This window comes from Rhea americana, unplaced genomic scaffold (assembly GCF_003343005.1).
Source record: "Rhea americana isolate MKP2758 unplaced genomic scaffold, rheAme1 scaffold_151, whole genome shotgun sequence".
In the NCBI taxonomy this organism is placed as follows: Eukaryota; Metazoa; Chordata; class Aves; order Rheiformes; family Rheidae; genus Rhea; species Rhea americana.
The window spans coordinates 942,035-963,553 of record NW_028185606.1 but is presented as its reverse complement, the minus strand read 5'-3'; the positions used below and the strand labels follow the sequence as shown (position 1 = coordinate 963,553).

Sequence of the window (21,519 nt, the reverse complement as noted above, 5' to 3'; positions counted from 1 at the left end):
ATAAGATAAACTCAGCAAAAACAAGAATCATCAAGATGAAAGTGTTCACATGACACTACCTCTGCTTGGTATTTAGGGAGGATTCTTGGTCAAAACCTTTATTCTTTCTTTCACTTCTAGCATTCACTGAAGGCAGGGAACGTTTCAGAGCATAAATTCTTTCTAGTACAAGGCTGGTTCAAGCTACTATATTAAGAACCTGCCTAGAAATCAAAATACAGCTTTTCCAGGTAGAGRAGCTCACTCATTTTATGCAAATTCTTTCTGGCTCATAAGCCAGAAAGATTATTAACAGRAGACTTTTAAGCATATCAAAATGCATTTTAAGAATGTCTGATATTTTATGGAGGTGAAAATATATTCCTTTTCCTGTATTTGGGTTACAATATGCCTCCATTTGGTGTCAATTACATTCAAAATACTTATGGAGCAAATATTTCTCTTCTTACTCCAAAAACAATAGAGCTAAGGGAGAGTTGTTTCAGGGCTGGAGAAGGAAGACAAGCATGAAACTAAAAGACTCCCTGTGCTATAAGTTCTGCAAAAATTATGACCTTCTGCAGACAAGGTGAAACTGAGCCAGCTTGAAAAATAATGATAAATATTCTGTGGAAAATGGAACATTTACTACAGAAGTTAAATTGCAGCATAGAAGCCTAAATGTCATTCTCATTCCTCATATGCTTCCTGTAAACGAACAGAATTTTATTTAAATCATTAACATTTCCTAAATAAGCGGAAAAACAAACTCAGCAGTGCCACACGGACAAACCGRCTTTCCTAATATGGTCATGTACCAACCATAAGGTCAAGCACTAGGTAGAGTCCTCGGGCATTGTAACAACCCCCAGGATTTGCAGGAATTTGCCCCTTTCCTCATCTAACACTCACACGTTTCCTTTGCCTTTTTTCGCCAACACAATGCAAAAGAACCAACTATTCACCCCAATAACTCTCACAGATGTAATGCAGTGTGTTTCCGTTCACATAGTCCACGGTGCCGAGTCACAGTATCGTCCACCTTGCCTTCTCCTAAAACCACTGTATTTGCCAAGGTAGACTGCAGCAGCAGAGCAATGCACACTACTCACTCACATAGTGCAAATTACAAACACCAGGCACTAGTTAAAAGTAACTTTGCAGTAGCATAAGAGATAAAGCTCAACTTACTGGAATGCTCTGGAAATACTAGGGTGAAAAATAGAGAGCAAAAGGGAAAAGGTTAAGGTGGAACAGGAAAGTATAGCGGTGATTGCTTGTGGGAAAATAAAGAAAAAACATTTTYTGTACCTCAGTAATTCCCCTCCCTCGGAACTAAAGAGCTTGATCTACAATTGCACAGCATTTTGAAGCACCCCTTATACGCGATTTCATGTTTGATTTTATAAAGGAAAGGTGAAGCCTAGTAATTAGGATGTTTAAGGGTACCAGCATATACATCACACCCTTATCAGATGGATTAAAAGGCAGGAAGTGAACAAAGTACCGCCCCACATTAAAGTCATCAGCACCTGACCGCTGCAGGAACCAGCTTGAAAACGAGATGGTAGGTAAACGGCCAGTATTTTTCAAAGACTGCTTCTGCCTCTGACACTTGAGTAAGAGCGAATAGCTGCTATTCTTCCATTTCCCTCGTTTAGAGATCAAGCATTCAGTCTTTCTATAATTTATCCTATATCCACACCTGGAAAATGGAATGGTAGCTTTCAAGACATTTTTCCCTGTCAAAGGGCAAGGCCATTTCATAATTACAGTTATATTACTTCTCCACTTCCTATTAGAACAGTCAGAGGCATCTCTTACAAAAAGCTTTATACCCATATTAAATCCTACTTAAAACATGTCAAAAAGCAGGAATGACTCTTTAAGAGAGAAAAAAACTGATTAAATATCACAAGTTACTCCTTATTTAGGAAAAAAAAATGCTCTTGCAAATCCTCCACCTTTAGTGCAGCCGATCTATATACATAAATAAAAAGTTTAGTTTCATCAGGTTCATATTTGTAGTTCCAATTATGAAGAAAAAGGTCATAAGGGAATGCTGGGGAAAGCAATTTGATATTCTTGATTAATAAAAGTATTACTGTAGCATAAACACATTTATGCATCACAAGGATTGTACTGCGAGGTCTTCACACAGCACTATCTGTGAAGCTGAAGCCTGCAAAGCACTTGTTAGCAYCTTACAGGAAACCAGCAGGTCATATGCAACTGGCTTATCCGATTTTCCAGCTACTAAGGCACCTTTCAACAGGCTGCATTCTTTRTTAAAATAATTTTGCTGTGCTTGATGAGACCTGGAGTTACCTGCTGTGTTGAGGTAGATATGCCCCACAAGTTTTACTTGGATTCCAAAATTATCAAATCCAACTTTTCAGAACAGGTGAAATGCAAACAAACTAAATTCATGAGGAGGAAAAAAAAAGAGGGGGGGGAGACAGGGGAAGGGGGAAGAAAAATAAATAAAATAAAGAGCATTTCTACCTCAGCTCTCTTACTTCTCCTACTGATCTCTGAGTCCTGAGASGTTGGTCCTTGACTTCCAGGCTTAGCTAGAACACACTACCTCAACCACCTCTGCATGGTTCCCTCTTGTCCCTAGGAAGTTTCTCCCACCACCTGAGCACTAGCTGGGTGCTCCCTGCTCCTCACTGCWGTCTGTCACCCTTTGCATGAACTGTGGCTCACAGTTCTGTGCTGCAAATCACTTGCCTGCCACAGCCTATTGCCCTAAACCTTCTCCCCAAACCATGTTTCTTCCCCCTGGCACCAACAGAGCAACCTCCCTTTCCCTCAAGAGGCATTCATTTGACCTGCTCGTTTCTTAAAGAAACTTGTCATATAATTAGGAACCATCCATCCACTATGTAACAATTACTTTAGCTGCTGTTACTGAATTATGAATGAGGCAATCTAGGCAATTGTGAAAGGAGCTTCTACAAAAGAAGTCTTAAATCTAAGGTGTGCCCCATGGGACAAGAGCTTGAGATAGCTGCTGCATGCTCAGCTTCTATACTTCTCTAAGCCATTTGTTAACAGAGACACACAATCGAGACAACATACAGGATAACCTTTGAGTTCTGGAAGTTTGTAAAAGGTTAATACCTACTGCATATTAAATATGGGATAATTTGTCAGTTTATGTCTACACCTCTGTAGTATTTTGATAGCAGTGTTTTAACTACTGCATTTGTACCACATCTACCCAGCATTCAAGCACTTGCATCTTTAGAACAAGCATCAGTGAAATTGTTTATTACGGCTATTATGCCCTTTCACATTACAATGCAATATGTGCCCCTCCTAAACGAAGGCATTAAATGTTCTGCATTTAGAAACCTCAARGACCAGTCAAGAAGAAAAAAGGTGGTTTGAGTAACATGCGTAAATATGGATAGCAACATTCCTATAGGAACCACTTGCACAGGAAAAAAAATGAAAGCTGCTTTCTCAAAAGTAAAGTTCTTTTAGAGCACTCAAGCTGATCACCATGCAAGAGGAACTCACCTGAGACGCGCGTCATCCTTGTGGAGAAATAGCACTGCTCTAGGTCCTCAAAATGAGCTGTGAGCCTCTTCCGTCTTGAGGCTAGTGTGCTATTATACCATGGTTGTTTTTTGGTCTGAATGGAGAACAGAGAATACATCTCTTCAGAAAGGTAAAGCCAGGCCTGCATTCTATTTCAATAGATTTTACCAAATTATAAGCAATTCATACACTATTTAGAGGGCTAAAAGTCTAAAACAATGATAAAGACCATCTTCCTACTATATACAGTTATTACTAGGGTACCCYCTGTTTATAAACAAGAAAAGCTGCTTTTAAACAGTTTTCTGAATCTCTGCAGATTTACAGGTTTTGGCCTCACACACAGAACAGACAGTTAGTAACCTTTGGGGAGCTAAGCAATCAAGSATAGAAATAGAAGCAGACTAGGACACCATCAAGTTGAAAGGCTGATTGCACTGAAATCCATGAAACTCATCATAAAAAGTACTTCCCAGCCCACACAAGCAGTAACAGTGAGGAGCAGAAGCAGCAAAGCAYTGAAACTATACACAAGCTCTCCTCCTGAAGTAAAACAGAGCAAGATACTTCTTGTTTGTAGCACTAGTCAGGAAGAGAAACAAGTTCTACAACAAGAAGCATGAAGAACACCTTGTTTTAAGCTTACATCTTCTACTTCAACTATTGCATTTTCAGAGCTAATGGGAAACTTCATGGAATTAAAAAGCTAACAAGTCTTCACTCATGGATTCCCTAAAGAACAATTAGTGAAGTCCCTGATCACATACAAAACATACAACTATGCATATAAAACACGCGACAAGAGCAGCGCGAGCGGACGAGGTCCAGAGAGCACTAACAGCAACGCTCAGCCGGTGCCACAAACGGTTACAATTCCCCCTCCATCCACGCAGGAGAACGGGCCGCTCTTACGCTGCAGCCGCCGAGAAAGCCAAGAACAGCATTAAACTAAGTTTAGATGCTCACACCGCACTGAAATTCAGTTTGTAACACCATGAACAGTAATCTAACATTTTAGGGAAAGGAAAAACAAGAAACCCAAATCAACACCCCCTCCACCAAACCGTAAGCGATGAAACCTCCGAACACCACGTACTGTGGAAGGCCCCGGCTACGTTCTGACATCGTGACTCACGATTTCAGCTTCATGCTGATTGCACTTAAGCTCTAGATAACTTGTTTCATCTTGAAAGCAACCCCAATCTCAAAGCACATCTAGAACACTGGAAGGTATTTTTTACCTCAATGCTTTTTAGCTATGAATTTCTAGATCTTTACAGCTTTAAGGACTATTTAATGGAATCGTTTTATAGCACCTTTGCATGAGTTTTGCACACCAGCCCACAAGTGCTGCAGCCTCTCAAAACATAATGTAAATGATCAAGGCCCAAGATGACTGTGAGCATCAGGGAGCAATCACTTCAGTCRAGACACTGCCTCCGGTACAATAACCCAGTATAACTGGATTATATAATCCAAGTCTGAATCTGATCTGCTAGCTGGTTCCAGTCCACACTGGGAAGGAACCAATCATTTTAAGTAGTTTCCCTGCTAAGCAGTACACCTTAAGAGGAAAATTCCACCGGAGCAGGTCCCAAACCAGCACGCAGCAGCTCAGCTATGCTGAGACACAGTCTGTATTACCCAACTTTGATCAGGTGCTGGGCAGCTAAGTATTTTAAACTGCTCACGCTGGTACAAAACACATTGAGTAAAGAAGACTGCTCCCTGGCTACTTGTTAAGCATTACTGGGAAAACAGGAGCGAAAAATAAGGACAGAAAAAAAAAAAATACCCAAGTGCTTTTTATTCAATGCTCACTATAATATAAGACCTGAGAAGCCTATTCTGGCTGTTCTAGTTGAGGGCATTAGTTAGGATTAATGCGTTAGCATGAGTTATTTTGCTGTCTGAACTCTACTAGCTGTCCTAAAAAATATTCTTAAAAAGAATTGGAAAAAACGTCATAGCTGTACACAAACTCCTTACTTCTAGCAGAAGAAGGTATTAAAACTAAACATTACTTGCAAAATTCCTAAGGGCCTATGTGACTTTTCCACTATTTCTGAATCTCAAATTGAGAGAAAAATTGTCCTGTAGGACTGCGATACACAAATCCTTCCCTAAGAACATGTTCTTACATTTGTAAGCAATGCAAAACTAATTATACTGTGAAAGAAAGCTATGCTGTTAATTCTAGTTTAGCTTATTGCCAGCAGTGCCCAAGGTACGATTTAGTACCATGACTGAAAATTAAAAAAGAATGCAATAGAGTTTATATTCTTAGCACTATTTTCACTGCAAAGTCTTGTTGGAATGAGTGTCTTTGAACTTTGAAGTTTCTGATCTTCAAGGTCTCTTAACTCCCCATCCAAAAATACATTAGTCTAATTAGCAAATTTGCACTAGAGTGTAGATCTTGCACTCTCAAGGACAAAAACAAGATTATTCTCACACAAATAAAGCTGTCATACAAAGCAACTAAAAAGTCGAGATTGTTCTGTGTGCTTGCTATTACGGGTACGCTATTTCTTTTCATTGTAAAGGCAAAATTAAAGTACRAAGACAAATACTATCAATAGAGACGAAACACACACCGTACTGTATCACAGTTCTGAACATAATCTCCACTGAAGCTTTACATACCCTTTAAAACCAGGCAAAGCTATAACTCTTTGCCCAAGCTAAAGCCCACAGACAGCAGCGGCAGTAACAAACATTTTTCATAAACTAATAAAGGGAAGTTCCTAATTACCAATTCACTGCAAGATAGCTGCAGAACAAGACACCTGCATGCACAAACATCATTCCAGAATTTGTGTATTTTCTTTAAACCGATTACTCTATCGAGCAAGATCCAACAGCGCTTCTACATGTTAGTTTACCAATTGTTTAATGCTTTGTTGTGCCCGTTATCAGAGAGCCAGGGCACTAGTTAGCATGCAACCACAGGTTGTCTAACTCAAAATCATTAGACCTTTTAAGCTGTGAGCTGGATACCACTGCCACCTTCGTAACCCAGCTGAACCACCCTAAGCTATAATCCTACAGCAGTGCTGTTTGTCATTCAGGAGGCCCTGCAGATCAAACCAAGTTTGAAGTCTGCCTGCCAAACAGCTTCACTGAATACTGAACTTACAGACAGTATTAAGAAGTATAGCTTAGGGTAGTAAGGCTCTCACACTGACACACTTCAAGACAACTGTATGTTTGCAGAACAAATATTTCGTGTTTTTAACTGTTAAACTAATCCAAAGCTTTAAGTCATTGCAAAGTGTCAATGCAACCCTAACTCATTTGGGAGAAGAAATGAAGCATCAAAACTTACCCCTTCCTTCTTTAGAGTAGCCTCTCAAAAAAAAAAAAAAAAAAAAAAAAAAAAAAACACACCCCTGAAAGGGTCAGCTTTGGGAATTAAGTCCCATGTCTAAACACACTACACTGGAGTCAAGACTACTGCTGTAGGAATGACTATGTGTGTTTATGAATGTTCATATTGATATGATCAAAGAAAACCAATTTGCTCAGATGGCCAGTTAACATGCTAGATTTGAAGAGTCAAGATGATTGGTATCCTGGAGCTGTGTGCACCCTCTCCCTAACCTTCACATTCCCTCTCGCCTGTCCCCCTGTGCACAGGTATACCTTACCTGAGAACTGCCACTGAAGCCTGGAGGCTGGCTGTACTCCGTGGAATCAATAATACTACTGCAAAAAATCAAAAGAAACATCTGCTTAAATCACTATACAACCATCCTTTTTCGTTTTCAGCTTACTTTTTTCACCCCTTCTTTACATCCAACAGCATTCTTGCCCTTGAAATTCATTTTACAGACACAAAAGACAAGGTTGGTTATTTGGGAGGAAAGGAGAGAAGAAATACCGTTTGGATCTTCCCTCCCCCCCCCGAAGTTTTTGCTTACTGTCACATAACTGATGTTAGTGCAATCTAATAATTCCAAATTAAAATGCAAAACTGTATTCTTTATGAAATATGCAGGGTAAGACAGTTTGAAAATAACACAGCTTTAAATTTAATGTCATGGCATTTGAGAATTACAAGGAAAAAAAAATGCTAGAGAAACCAGCTTCTGAAAAATGCTACTGTTCCAGACATCTCTGAAGACATGCAAAACCTGGATACAAATAATGAAGTTCAGAATTAAATTCAAGAGATGCTGCCAGCCAGAATTATATTTCAAGAATACTTCTATTACATTCTTCCACTTTTCTTTATGTTTGGTTTCAAAGAACCAATTCAAACACAGGGCTAAAAAATGCTAAGCCATATACAGTTATGTAGTTATTTACAATGATACAGCAATTTAGTCAGTATTTTTAAAACATAAAACATACATGTGCAAATGCAAGAGATTCATCTTTCAAAACTGCAAAAAGATTTACTGATACAAACAGGTGATTGTTTTTTTTTGCACATATAGCAAAACATTAGCCATCCCAATAAAACACTGGAGCCAGATTGTAACACCTGTGTCATTCAAAAACCTAAAGCTTTTAGGACACAAGAACACCATTTTACTAATTACAGAAAACACATCGCAAATATCATCATGGTTTGTGCCTAAAAGCCTTTATCCTTTAACTCACTTCTGCTATGTCCTTTGGCTTGGACAGAAAACTATCCAGTTTCATCTCTGTCAGTTTTACTTACAAGGTGGCCTTAGACTTAYGGATTTCTTGGGAAAGCTGTAGGTTTCTTTAAAAAGCTGCCAAAACAYTGTTATAGGTTTTGGTGTTGTAAGATAGAATTGTACCAACTCATGTTTGTGTAATGGTTGCCAGAACTGATGAATGGACTTGACATTCCAGTAAGACAAATGATGCGGCTGAAATGCTAGTCAGGATACCCATAAGTCTAAAAGGACCGAAGAGTGGTATCAGTGCTTAAGTATTTCTCTATTTTTTTTTTAAAGCTCCATGGTAGGTAGATGCAAGCAAAAACTGAAGACAATGAGAGAGAATTTTAAAATATTAGGGATTAATTTTTAAGATTAGATTAATTAGGATTCTCTTATAGGTGGGAGAAAAGCAACAAAGAAAATTCRAGAGATAAAAATCATCATTTGCTGCTAGCTAGTGCAGAGGAAGTAACAGCAGTGCCATTTCAAGCATGGTCAGGGACAATGAACTTTAAATTAGAATGTGGTCACACGAAATAATGAAACACGTACAGCAGATCCTGCTGGGAACAGCATGAATAAGATGTGTGGCTGGGAAGCAATGAAAGAGTACTCCATTACTAGAGACAGGTACAGCGGCAATTAACAGCAGAACACAGACTTATAGTGTCTAGTCTCGTTTTGCTGCAGGTTGTCTGGTGATGTACGGACGTCATTTCTCTAACCAGAATACAAATTGGAAATCATTTTTGTGCAGTGCCTGTAGCTAAACGGCACGTGCTTGAAGGTTTTCCTTTTTTTTTTTTTTTAAAAAAAAATACAGGAAGCAAGTAAGAACATAGAGGAAACCTTTTGCAATTTTCTGATTTTCATATAGCTTTTAAAAATAGCTACAATTAGGAAATTCAGGTACAGTAATATGGAATATTTTAAAAAAATCTGGAACAACAAAACAATGTAGCAACTTGCAGACTAAAAACTGCATTTGCTATACTGGTACCAGGCTAGGGCATAAGGTGAGGGGGTTAGAATAACGGCAGGGAAGGAGCTTAGGATTTCAATAATTGAATCAAAGTTACCAAGCAGCTAATTCGTAAATCAAAATCCTTCCCCAGGAACTCCTACTAGGATGGCAGTTTGTTATTGTTATCACTGCTTGGATATTTAATCACAAAGATGCTTACTTGTATCTCCTGTTTGCACCATTTATTGACAGCAAAAATAGCATGAGGCTGTTCAGGAAAAAACCCTAAACAGAACTATTTGTTCTCTTCTCTATTCTTCCCTTCTTGCTCTCTATTTAGTACACAAACCCAGCAGTCTATAATCCTGTAAACAAGTGCTGTACTATTACCCAATTTAATATTTCATCATGCGATGTATAAGCACAAAAGAGAAAACACTTGTTCCTTGAAGCAGAGCATGGAACGAATACGATAGCCATATTTGTTTGTTTTTTTTTTTTTTTTTTGCTAAAGAGGCTTACGCGAAGGATGGGCAAAGAATGAGAACACATCAAGTAATTTCACATATTGAAGATGTTCATGCTGGAAAAAAAATACAAACATGAGAAAGTAGAGAATTCATGAAGCAGCCTGTAATTTAGAGAAAGTAGATGAATAAGGGCAAGTCACCGGAGACCAGACAAAACTGCAAATTCCAAAGTACTTTATCTTCTTGAACTTTAAAACCAAAGGCTAAAGAGGTTTCTTTTTTAAAGAAAAAATCACAGCATGGGACTATGATAGCATTGTAATATTTGTGAACCACATTAATAAAATGTTACAATTCATTAGCAAGATGTTAAGTATGTTAACAATTTAAATATACCATTTTAATTCAGAGGGAAGTTTGAAAGTCTCTGCAATTTTAATAACATTTTAGCATGGAAATGAAGTTATCTCCAAATAGGTTTGCATTTAATTCTTACTAGTTCACTGAATCTCTAAAAGGCACTTTGCAGATTAAATGTTTCAGTTAACATGCAACTAGAAAAGTCAGCTGATTTTAAAGCTTGTGTCAGTTCTTCTGCAGCACTCTTTCCAAGGGGGGAATCAAAGTTCTGTAGAATATCTCAAATTGTATATTTAACGTTGACAAGAAAATGAATTTCATGAAGTTACAGGAATCTGAGCCCACACAATTCAAGTCTGGTACACAAAGCACGGAAGGACACATCTCCTGTCAATGTAAGACAGGTAGAGGCTACAGAAGTCAGGCAACAAGTGAGGCCTGTCCATAGACTTCCCTCACATGCTGCTTTTTTTTGTTGACTAAAGAAAATGCAAGACCACTTCTTACTGCAACGGTATCATTAAGGAATAGAAAAGAGGGTTTTCCAGCTGAGAAAAAAAGGCAACTCCACATACCCTAGAAAAACCCTTAAACTTCTGTTGTATCATATTCTTGGTGTTGTATCATGCAAGAGAAAAAAAAAAGGAAAAAAGTTCATGGTCTAAACTGAACCAGACAAGAGGATTAGGTCAGGAAAAGACTCCCTGGTCTCTGAATGCACCTGCCACAGTGCATAACCCACAGGTGTCACCTACCAGACCACAGATGAAGCACATCAGTTGAAAGTCACTAAAATATCTGGGACACTATATTTTCAAAAGCAAAAATTGAGAATGAATGGCCATAGGGCATGAAATAAACAGACATCAAGCAATACTAAAGAATTTGTGGCAGGCCAAAGCCAGCATAGGTTAGACAGATTTTGACACTCATCAAAACTCTCGGGCTGTAAAGTTATTTTAGGTTTTGGAAATTAAGAGTTCTTGAAGAGCTTATTAMCTTGCCTCAAGTAAGAGGTACATTTCTACTGAGGTAGAAGGACAAGAGAAAAGCTTCAGGGTCTGAAGACAATGAAGATGGTGCTTAACATGACAGTGCTGCATCAGAGCACAAATTCAATCCAACCACTGCTCAGTTTTCCCCAAATAGCAGTAACACGAAACAACAAGCAATCCATTTAACCAGCAGTAACCAAAAACTAGTAGAACCTGACAAGATTACAGCTTCAAACACACACACACAATCAGTAAAACAGTAAAGAGTAGAATAATAAAGGCTATTCCCATCTTTGCCATATTCCTGTCCTTTCCCTAATGGCGAACTGATCTTAATGGAAATAAGACAGACTCTGGTCTCAGCGTCCAAACAGTATCTTTATAAAAATTTCCAGACAATATTACTATGCTTCTTACCAAAGCACTGTATCTAAATCTCTCTAGGGAARGAAGTTTGATTACTTCTTTCTTACTTCTGGCCTACTAGGTTTAGAGTTGTTAATTGCAGAAAAGGTACCAATACAATTTTTGTAACAAATTGACAGTTTAGAGAACTTTAGTGTTAGGAAAATACACTGGGAAGGGCTAGGAGARAGAGGAACATTTAGACTTATAACTTGGCTCTCTGAAATCAGCTTGCTGACAACTGAAAAACATGGCAATAAAGAAGCAGAACACTTTAAACCCTGGCACATGCAACTTGGACACAAGTAGTATCCACAGTTTTATCATCAATAAACCAGACTACACAGTATTCCAGATAAAACTCCACATTTACAATACATAAATAGAAAGCCATTTCATTAAATCAAAGCAGGCAGCAGATAAACAGAGCCAGTAGTGTGTACATCTAAAATCCTGATCCTGTGAACCTGTACTTTTAACCATTCATACCTACTGGAGAAGTCAGAGGCCACTGATATAATACAAAAATTAGACTTTGCTTTAGGCCAAGCATATTTGCATAACATTCAGAAAATAGAACACATATATAATGGTAACATTTCACATCACAGTAAAGGCTAATTATCTGAGTTAACTAATCCTTCTACATTTAAAACCATCAACCTTCCATGGCATCTAGTTTACAGTGGACTTTTATTCAGCTGTACGCTCAGTTGCTTTTTCTTTGCCTGCTTTGTTCTTATCTACATTCACACCAGATAAGAAATGGATAATACGCAAATATTTTATGTATTCTGTCCATTGCATGGACCAGAGAGTATAGTGCGATATGAATAGTCTGAAAGCCAAGTTCTGAGCAGTTGCAAGCTCTGTACCTGTGTGAAGGTGAGGGAGCTTCAAACTGGGGCACCGTACTATCCTCACTGACTGGAGAGTACAAGCCACTCATCTCCTGAAACAGAAAGCCAAGTTAGAACAAATCTGACAAAACATAAACAGCAGGTGCCTTTTAATAATAGTATTTACATAGTATTTTTTTCAAGTACATAACCAAGTCTGTCTACATTCATTAGACTCCCACTTAGACTTAGAAATCTTTTCTCTACCTGATGCTTTTTTAATTCTCATCCCAACTGGGTTTCTGAAATCCTGCAGTCACAGTGCTTTCTGCCCTGAAATAGACAGTTCTGGAGCCTGTATTTCAAAAATCAATGGATTTATTTAGCATTCAGTTGTCTCTAAACTACTACCAGGAATTTGAACTCCTCCTTCAAACATGGCAGAACAAGCAAACTGTAACCACACTTCTGAGATACACGCAAACTTTTATCTAACAGACTTCACAGCTGTAGAGGAATGTGGGATACGGGTCAAGGCAAAAATAAAAAGCCAGAAGGAAACAGAGTGAAAACAGTATTATATGCTAGACTTTCAAGAGGATCTATCAGTCTTCTGCAGGGCAGGTGCACAAGAAAACTTTTCAGTTAAACTTGGCTTTGTCATTTTCAGACTAAATCACTGCTGTGTGCCTGCTATGAGACTGTATCTTTAATCTATTTTAGAAATTGAAGCTATGCAGGATGCTGCAGCTCATTAGTTAGGGGGGCAAAATGTTCCAGGACAACAGTACTGGTGCTTTTAAATTCCCACTAGGTGCCCATTAGCTGTTAGTTGGAAAGTAAGGTGTTTGTAACAGAGAGATCCCAGGCTTTCAAGGTCAAAACAAAGGTCACTGTCACACACTAGGTATGTACCCCAGTTACAGCCAGCTGAACTGCCTGATTGAAGAGCAGAAAAGCAAGTCGCTAGATATTCTCCAAGGGATCCCACAGCTCTGGGAATAGCTTCTCCGAGATGTAAAGGAGTTCTATTTTAGAAATCTCAGGGAAACATGTTAAGGCATATTATTTCCCAAGAAGCTGAGAAAAATTTCAGGAAAGTCTGTCTGAAACCTGCTTTTGTCTATCAAGTTACAATTTGCACAGCTACCAGCTGAAAGGAAATTCCTGCAGTTGCCAGTCCTATTTATATTTTGATAATGCATCAGTACATATAAATTGTAAGTAAATCAAGAAATCTAGAAGTCAGGTTTGTGGGCAATGCAAGCTGGTTCCCAAGGAACTTTAAGAAAGCTGTTTTAAAAGGTGGCAGAATTCAATGCAGTTTCTTATTTCTGGATCAGAACATGAGAATGATTAGAGGAAAARACCAAGGAGGAATTTAAGAACCAAATAAGGGCAGCAGGATGGGTTTAAAAATACTTGGAGAATAACTCTTAGTGAAAATCTGAAGAGATCCCTATCACTAAGGCATCAGAGCTGCATCAGGAGGTAGCAGATTGTATCCGTTTTGATATGCAGCACAGTGAGAATCAGTTCTGTTCTTACCCAGTGTGTGCCTTACTGCTCTGTTGTGCACCCCTGATACATCTCCATTTTAAGAGTGGCATGTTGCTTAGTCTTAGACAGGCTGTGCAGATGGTTAGAGACTAATGCAACTCACAAAAATTGTAAATTATGATCAATATGCTGGCTGTTGACTTTAGGCAATTATACTTGCTACCAACATAAAAAAAATGAAAAATATGATTATTTAAGAGCTAGGTTTTAATGATGCCCTCTCTTACCAACCTGCAACTTGCACACATCAACTAAATGATACGAATTAAAGACAGACCATCATCTGTTCATTTTCCCATTACCAAAGCAAATCCCATAAATTTAACAGAGCAGCCCCATAGCAAGCAGACAGCTTGATGGAAATGAAAAATTGCTGGAGTTGGAACAACGTCTAGGTACCTCACCTCTACTCGCTTAATATCCTCTTCCAGCACACTTAGCTCCTTCTGGATCTGCTCCAATTGCTGTGGATAAGAGAACAGCAGAAATCTTAACCAGTATGCACTGCACTGTGACCAAGATAAATTAAGATTTTTTCAGAGAGAAACCTTAACTATCTTAAATAGCAAAAAAGTCATGCTGCAAGAAATTTATATGCTTAGATTAAACATAGATGGGCACTAACTACATTCAAGACAAAGCTGTAATTGTGAAACAGTACAAAGCAAGAACGTGATGTACTTTGACATCAATCATAAAAACATCTACATTTTTCAAAGTAACACATTTATGCTCCTCTAACACCTCCCATGCAAGTATTTATAACTTGTTTACAAACATTGAACATTGTTAGGAAAACCAACAAAAAGAACAATCATGAGTGAGACAGTGATCACTATCTTTTAACGAAACATGATAYGCGCTTCGCTAAAACATCAGTCTTGTTGTCAAAATCTGCTACAAAAGGGGAACATTATTTCCTCTTGCCAGCAGTTAATCATGCCAACTGCCAATTTAAAGTAAAATGTTCCCAGATGGACAAAAACACTTATGGCCATGGAGAGATTTGCTCCTGGCACCAAATAAACATCAGATGGCAGGTACAAGACTTACCTTGGATTATACCATAGGCTCCAGTCAATCTTGACTGAGGGCTGCCACTGCAAGGGAGAGAAGGGGCCTTTCTCCCCCTCTCCCCAGCCAGCACGCCCTTCGTGTTCTGTGTCACACATGCTATTTTTCAGGTTTTTGCAATTACTTTGCAGTCAGTTGGTAACTTTTCTCAACTCATCTCATGCAACTGCGAGGCTATARATTTGGTGATTACTGTTTACTCCTAAGCAAGAGTATCACCTTACGAGCTTATCAACTCTTAATTCCCACCCTCATTCAGTGGAGAGGTCCCATCAAAACACTCACACAGCCTATACACGTACTCTACTCTAGGTAAGAGCTCYTTAAGCCTGGACTTCACCAGTGGGCTTGTCTTTGTGCCTTTTCACTGAAGGCAGGCAAAATCCAACTTCAACGTATATTTGATTCAGATTCACCAATCTAATGAAGAAACAGATCTGAACGTCTACTTGATTCACCTTAACTCACACTGAACACTACAGACAGCTAGTACTGAGGTCTTTGACCAGTAGTTGTTATCAAGTTGGCCAGTCCACTGAAAGTTTATTATGCACAACACATTCTTTAAAGGTCAGGCAAACTTTTGTCCTTATGAATTTATATGGGAATGTCAAGTTGTCCAAATCCAAAGCTATGACATATTCCCAAGAACATTTGGCAAAACACTCCCAAAAAACTTACTCCCTTGTGTGCTTATGTCAGATCCTTCAAGTGATAGGATATTTCGTTTAAACAAAACAAAAACCCTCAAAACCCCCAAACCTCAAAAATCCAACCAGTAAGACACCCACTACTGATCACAGTTCCAATTATCTGTAGGCTCTGCATCAGATAATCTGCTATTTTAATTTACCTTTTCAAAATTAAAAAAATACTTGTCTCCAAACGCAGAAGAGGAAAGGACTGCTGAGTCCACACCCATTTTTAAACACCGCTTCTTTTTCCTTGGAACAAGATGACATTGTATTTATATCCTAATCTCTCTACTGTGAGGTTCTCAGTTTGTATTTAATTATAGGCATAGAAAACACAAGTTTAATGGTTTAAAACTAGACTGCCACAGATAACTTACAAACTACTAAACCTTAACAGATAATTCCTTTTGCATTTGCAAAACCTACAGCAAGAATAGCAGGTGGTGCTGTACCTCCAAGAGTAGTGGTAAACCTAAGTGACACTTACACAGCATGTATCCTGGCAGTGTTCAGCTCTAGCAGCCAAATACCCTTAGTTTCCTACTTTCAGAAATTCCATTAAAAAAAAAWAAAGTAACAAAAACACACTTAGAAGTTCCAAAATTATAGCAAGGAGATAAGTTCCTACAATGTACTGGCTCACAGTCCAAGTAGAAGACTGAAAAATAATTGACAGTTGTTGCCATCACATGAAGTGAAGACCTTTTTATAGGCACAAGAGCAGAGACTATTTGCCAGCKTTTATTAACTATTGCATGAAGCCAGAAGTATGAGATGTGGGACTTCATTTACTGTTGCTAATATTTCTTTCTAGTTACACTTTACAGTTAGCAGCAAATTTTAAACCTAGGTAAGGGGTGTTACAATATGATTCTAATCCTTGATGTCAGACTACAGAAAAGGCTGGGAGGGTAAAAGGAAAGTAATGCTATTTAACATAACAGAAGAGATTATCAAAGCAGGATGTTTCAGCAACAGAAAAACACGGACTTTATGAGTCGCAAGGGCCCCCACACAAAGGGGAAGAGCAGATCAAGGCAAAGGCATTAAAAGAAAAAAAAAACAGCAACGCATAAGGATGGGTTGGAGATGTTATTTCCAAAGGCACTGAAGTCTTCATAGGTAAGAACAAGCTGACCAGCTGGCTGAATATCAAGCAGCCAATTAGGCAAACTAGTTAACTGAAATTCAAGATGCTTATTTTAGAAGAGTTTTCTTGTACGGCTAGCATCAAATGACTTATTTCTGCACACGAGACTTTTTGTAGCTTGGCTTGCATGTATCATGGTTCAGCTTTAGTCTATCCAAAAATATTAAAATCAGTCCATGTTTATTCTAATTAAACTCTGAAAAATTAGACTACTGATTTATAATTGCAAGCTATTGAGAGGGGCTTAAGAAAAGCTAAATGAGTTAATCGGTCTTTGCAGTATATTCAGATTCATGGGAAGAGTGCTACTCTTTGCAGGGCAGGCAAAGCAAGTCTAGTCCTGTCCCAGTGATGGGCAGAATCAGACTCGTAAGACTAATCTAAAGTCAGCAAAAATACTTAGAGTTAATATTTAAGATTATAGTAAAACAAAAATACAAATTAATTCTCTCAGACACAGAAGCTTTCCTAGAACCGACACAGCCAACATAGCCAAGGCTTCAATTCAGCAGTCGTAACAAACCTAGTCATTTAAACTCCACTGTGAATAATACACAAGAGGCATAGAAGGCTCTGATTTTAAGTGACACACAAATACATACACACAAAAAAAGGAAGAGGCTCAAAATAGCATATGTTTTTATCACCTCTGGAAAAAGAGATCTCAGAGGACAAGTCAAGAACTGTAACAGACCAGGAAGATCTCCAATATCAGAAGCGCATGTCACTCTGAAAAAGCAAGCCCACGCTGCAGCTCAGAGCTAATCTGTGCTAAGCAACATTCACAGCAAAGAGCTTCGAGGGCAGTGAGAATCTTACTTGGAGAACCAGCTGCACAATACCCCGGTGTGAACAGGCACCTTCACTCCCACCCCCAGCCAGCAGTCTTAAACACTTCCAATAAGGGCAGTAGAACATCGCYCTTTCAAATTCAGTCTTTTTAGAGRTTGCTGAACCTGAGGTGCACAATCACAGGCAACTCTTGTTCAAAGAGAGACTAGTGGCAAGAGGTCAAAACAGGAAATGAAAGCAATAGTCAAAAAGAGAAACTTATCCTCAGTAGCTACAGAAGATAAGCTACCACAGTAGGGAAAGGTAGGCTCTAGGCTCTCAGTTTTCTTCTTGAATAAGCTTTCACATTCACATCCCTTTCAGATCAATGACTGTCCCCTCCAGATGCTCTGGTCTGAGTCTGAGACTGTCTAGACACACATACAACAAGCCCTCTAAAGATAACTGTCTGTCCTGGACCATTYGGAGGAAGTGAAATCCTATGGTGAAAGCTACCCAGAGCTAGAGCCCAGATACTCCCCACTCCCCCCAACACGGTACTGACCTTCTGCACAGAAACCTAAACAGGGAACAGGGATATAAACACTGAACAGCAGGACACAGTCAGAACTTGATTTCAACTATCTACTTCAAAACATAGCTGTGCACAGTACTCAATTTTCACCCTTATGCTTCCTGTTTTTCCTGGATTGAGGGCCCCCGAAGGCAGTGACTTCATCCTTTATGTTTGCACAGAACAGACAAAAAAGCAATCCCGACTGCATCTCCTGGTGCCAGTTTTAAATGTTTACAAAAAATAAAAGCTGTCACTACATCAGTATTGTTCATGGTGAACCTGGCACTTCTCTTAATTGCTTGAGGCAAGAGACTCATTTATTCATTCTGATAATCCAGGAAACTATCACTCAGGCCAAGGCCAAGAAGAACTTCCCAGTGCCACAGAAATGGCCTAGAAAGGCTTAGCCAAAATAATAATAATAATAATAAAAAAAAAAATGAAATAAAAGGGAGGAAAGGTTGAAAACACTTGACCAACTGTCTTTCCAATTTCAGAAGAAGTACAAGCAAAGAACAGTAAAAGTTATTYCATAAAAAAAATATGGTGAAATCACAAACAAATCTCACTTAGAGGCTTAAATAAAACTTTTGGATCCGTGCCTTCGAAATAGCAAGAGATGCAAGTTATTCAGGCAGATACTTTGAAAAGGCTCTTATCCAAAAGCATTCATCACAATATACTCTGCAGGTTTCAAGAAAACAGGAGGAGACCATCGCTTAGGCAGCATCTTCTTCCTTGTTCTCGTTGTGATGTGTGTTCATTGTGAAAACTAGTCTCTCCTCTGCTGAGGAGGATAAATCAGGCAGTCTATGGACAGTATCTACATTCCTCCCCCATAACTTTATCCAACATTACCTCCTCTTATGTATTCTTGTTCTTCCATCAACTACTGCTGTAATAAGCTGAACTGTAAACCTAAGTCTATCAATAGTGAAACCTCTCCTAAGGGTATCCAAGGAAATTAATGTCTTTTCATAGAGCTCAATACTTTAACTACAGCTTTACAGAGAAAGARATTAATTTCTTGCTCTGGAAACCAGTTGAAAGCCTTGTCTGTTCCAGATTTTTCCTTCCACTGCCTCTGACACAGAGCCTGCTATAACATACAGTACAAAAACAGCAAGAAAGCCATCTTCAGAGTTTAAAGCCTTTTATATTAATTGCAAATCTCACTTATTTTTTGAAGTGTTAATAAATGGTAGGTTTAGCTTAGCTGGTTAGAGCGTGGTGCTACTAATGCCAAGGTCRCGGGTTCAATCCCCGTATAGGCTACGCTGACAGTTGGACTAGATGATCTCCAGAGGTCCTTTCCAACCTTATCATTCTATGATTCTATGAATTTGATGTCATACATGGCATAAAGTCTTTGCATGAGTGAAAAAAGATGCAAGGCTTCTTTTAAAACGAAGGTAAGAATACTTGTGCTGCCTCAAGTTAATTTGAYGGGTCAGTTTTGGAACTCAAGTCTTCTAGATACATAGGCTGGCCATATATACAACACATTTGTAAGGAATGTTTCTTCTCTCTGGTTTAGTCCTTCCTCCAAAGGAGATAAATCACTTATTTAAAACGAGAGACAAAAACTATTCGAGAACTGTTCCATTTAGAAGGAAAAAARGAGAAAAACCACCACACCTTTGTTTTGAAACTGTTGAAAAGGAAAGACACAGTGGAAAGGGTGGGGAAGACAAGACAGCCTGTGAGTCTTGTCAGAACAGAACTGGCTGGATACCAAAAGAGGGCAGGAAAAAACCTTGCTTTAGTGATTTACATGTCTGTCTGTCCTCATGCCTTCCAAGTCTCCCCTGCTCCCTGCAAAGGCTTAAAGATTTTGTTTTCAGAATTACAGAACTTTAGTATGACCAAGTGCTACTATAAATGGGTTTCAAGATTACATTAAAAAATATAAATTGCTTCAGAGTTTAATACATTACTGTATATGCTACATCACTTCTAGTATTAGCTCGCCACCTATGTTTATTTGGCAAAAATTCTCCATTACATTAAGCAGACTCCACACTGACGTGCATATTAAAGCCTCTAGCTTGTTGCTCCTATATTAGCTGTATCCTTGGCTTACTACTGCAGTCAGCACTCATGTTTCTCATCAAGTAGCTTAAAATACCAGTTATTTAAGTACAATAGATAGGAAAGATTACTATAGCTATAACATCAGRAGTCCTGGAATGCAATAAAGACTGTATGACAACATAAGAGCATGACTGATTTCTAGTTTTGTCACCTCTTTGTCAACACTCTTTTCTACTCATTAGTCCATCCATGAGTGCATGTACAGAACAATAAGGTGTGACAGGTAAAGAGATTAACACAAGCTAATGACAACCCTGGAGAATTCATGCTTCTAATTCCTGTGATTATTCCACAGTAACTAAATACTAAAAATAGAGGGGTTAACATCTTCATGATATGGAGTAAGTGAAGACATTTGGATAAATATGTGCTTTTGAGGCAGCAGGAAAGATGACGRTTCTGAGAGGCTGAGCAGGCACTCAGCACAGAAAAGCAGTGGAACACTCCAGGATTATTCCTCTGATTCACAACACTTCCCTGCCGAAAACAGCCTCCTTGCATTTAGCTGACACGGAAAAGGTCTCATTTCTTACCTACAAAATACTTGATGTGACATTATTAAAATGAAAAAGCCCCACAAAAGGTGAAAGTGAAGTGAAAGGTGCCAGGAGAAACATAAATGCTGGTAAGGAGTACAACTCCTATGTCATATAACTTGATTTGTGATACTATTTGTTAAGCTCCTCTGATAAGGAAGYGTGCTACTTAACAGAAACACACAACAGACACTCCACTAGGTAGTCGAGCTCAAAAGGTTTTGGGACATATACATAAGAATGGTCTGGYCCAGCATCATTTGGTAACACTCAAATCTTGACAAAAGTTTGTATGCTTTTTTTTTTTTTTTTTAAATATATCTGTATCTATGCAGATAGGTATATCTCCAAATATAGAAGTGGGTAGAAATTTTTGTATTAGCTGATGTTATCAGATCTCTTTCAAACTGTTTAAGTTGAAAGAATGTGTGACTATTTAAAAGTAAACATTGAATTAATATTTCAGCAATATTTATGTAACCAAATAGATGTAAATACAATAAAATTAAAAGCATTAACAGCACTAAAAGAGTGTCATTAAAATAAGAATTTAGAAGTCACAGGTTGTTGTATTTGGCTTCCCTTGAAAATTAGAAAAGACGACAAGTATTTTGTTATTTAACTTGACTTTCTAAGGTCCTTGAATCTTTGATTTCAACACAAGAGCCTGCTGGATCAAAGAACTGGAAGTGTACATTCTGTTAACTGTGCATACATATGGAAAAGCACATAACCGTGCCAAATTTGCCTTACAGACAACCAACAATACAGTTCTCCCCTCTAAAAAGAAAAAAWCTGTAGTTTTGTTTAAAATAGTATTCAAGCTTCAGTCATTTGTTTTCAATCTTTTTCAAAGCAAGT

At 38.4% G+C, this 21,519-nt stretch overlaps 1 protein-coding gene and 1 non-coding gene across 2 annotated transcripts in view; one reads left to right on the top strand and one right to left on the bottom strand.

Annotated features, from left to right (window-relative positions):
- The window catches only part of COP1 (COP1 E3 ubiquitin ligase), a 139,918-nt gene that overhangs the window by 92,971 nt on the left and 25,428 nt on the right, over window positions 1–21,519 (bottom strand). The window contains exons 9-12 of the mRNA XM_085299692.1: window positions 14,166–14,225; window positions 12,238–12,314; window positions 7,179–7,236; window positions 3,508–3,622 (exon numbers count right to left, since the gene is read on the bottom strand). Of these exons, the coding sequence (XP_085155818.1) occupies window positions 3,508–3,622; window positions 7,179–7,236; window positions 12,238–12,314; window positions 14,166–14,225 (310 nt within the window). The remainder of the gene's footprint in view (window positions 1–3,507; window positions 3,623–7,178; window positions 7,237–12,237; window positions 12,315–14,165; window positions 14,226–21,519) is intronic.
- On the top strand, window positions 19,230–19,305 carry TRNAS-ACU (transfer RNA serine (anticodon ACU)). Its single transcript has one exon. It is a non-coding gene; the product is annotated as a tRNA-Ser (tRNA).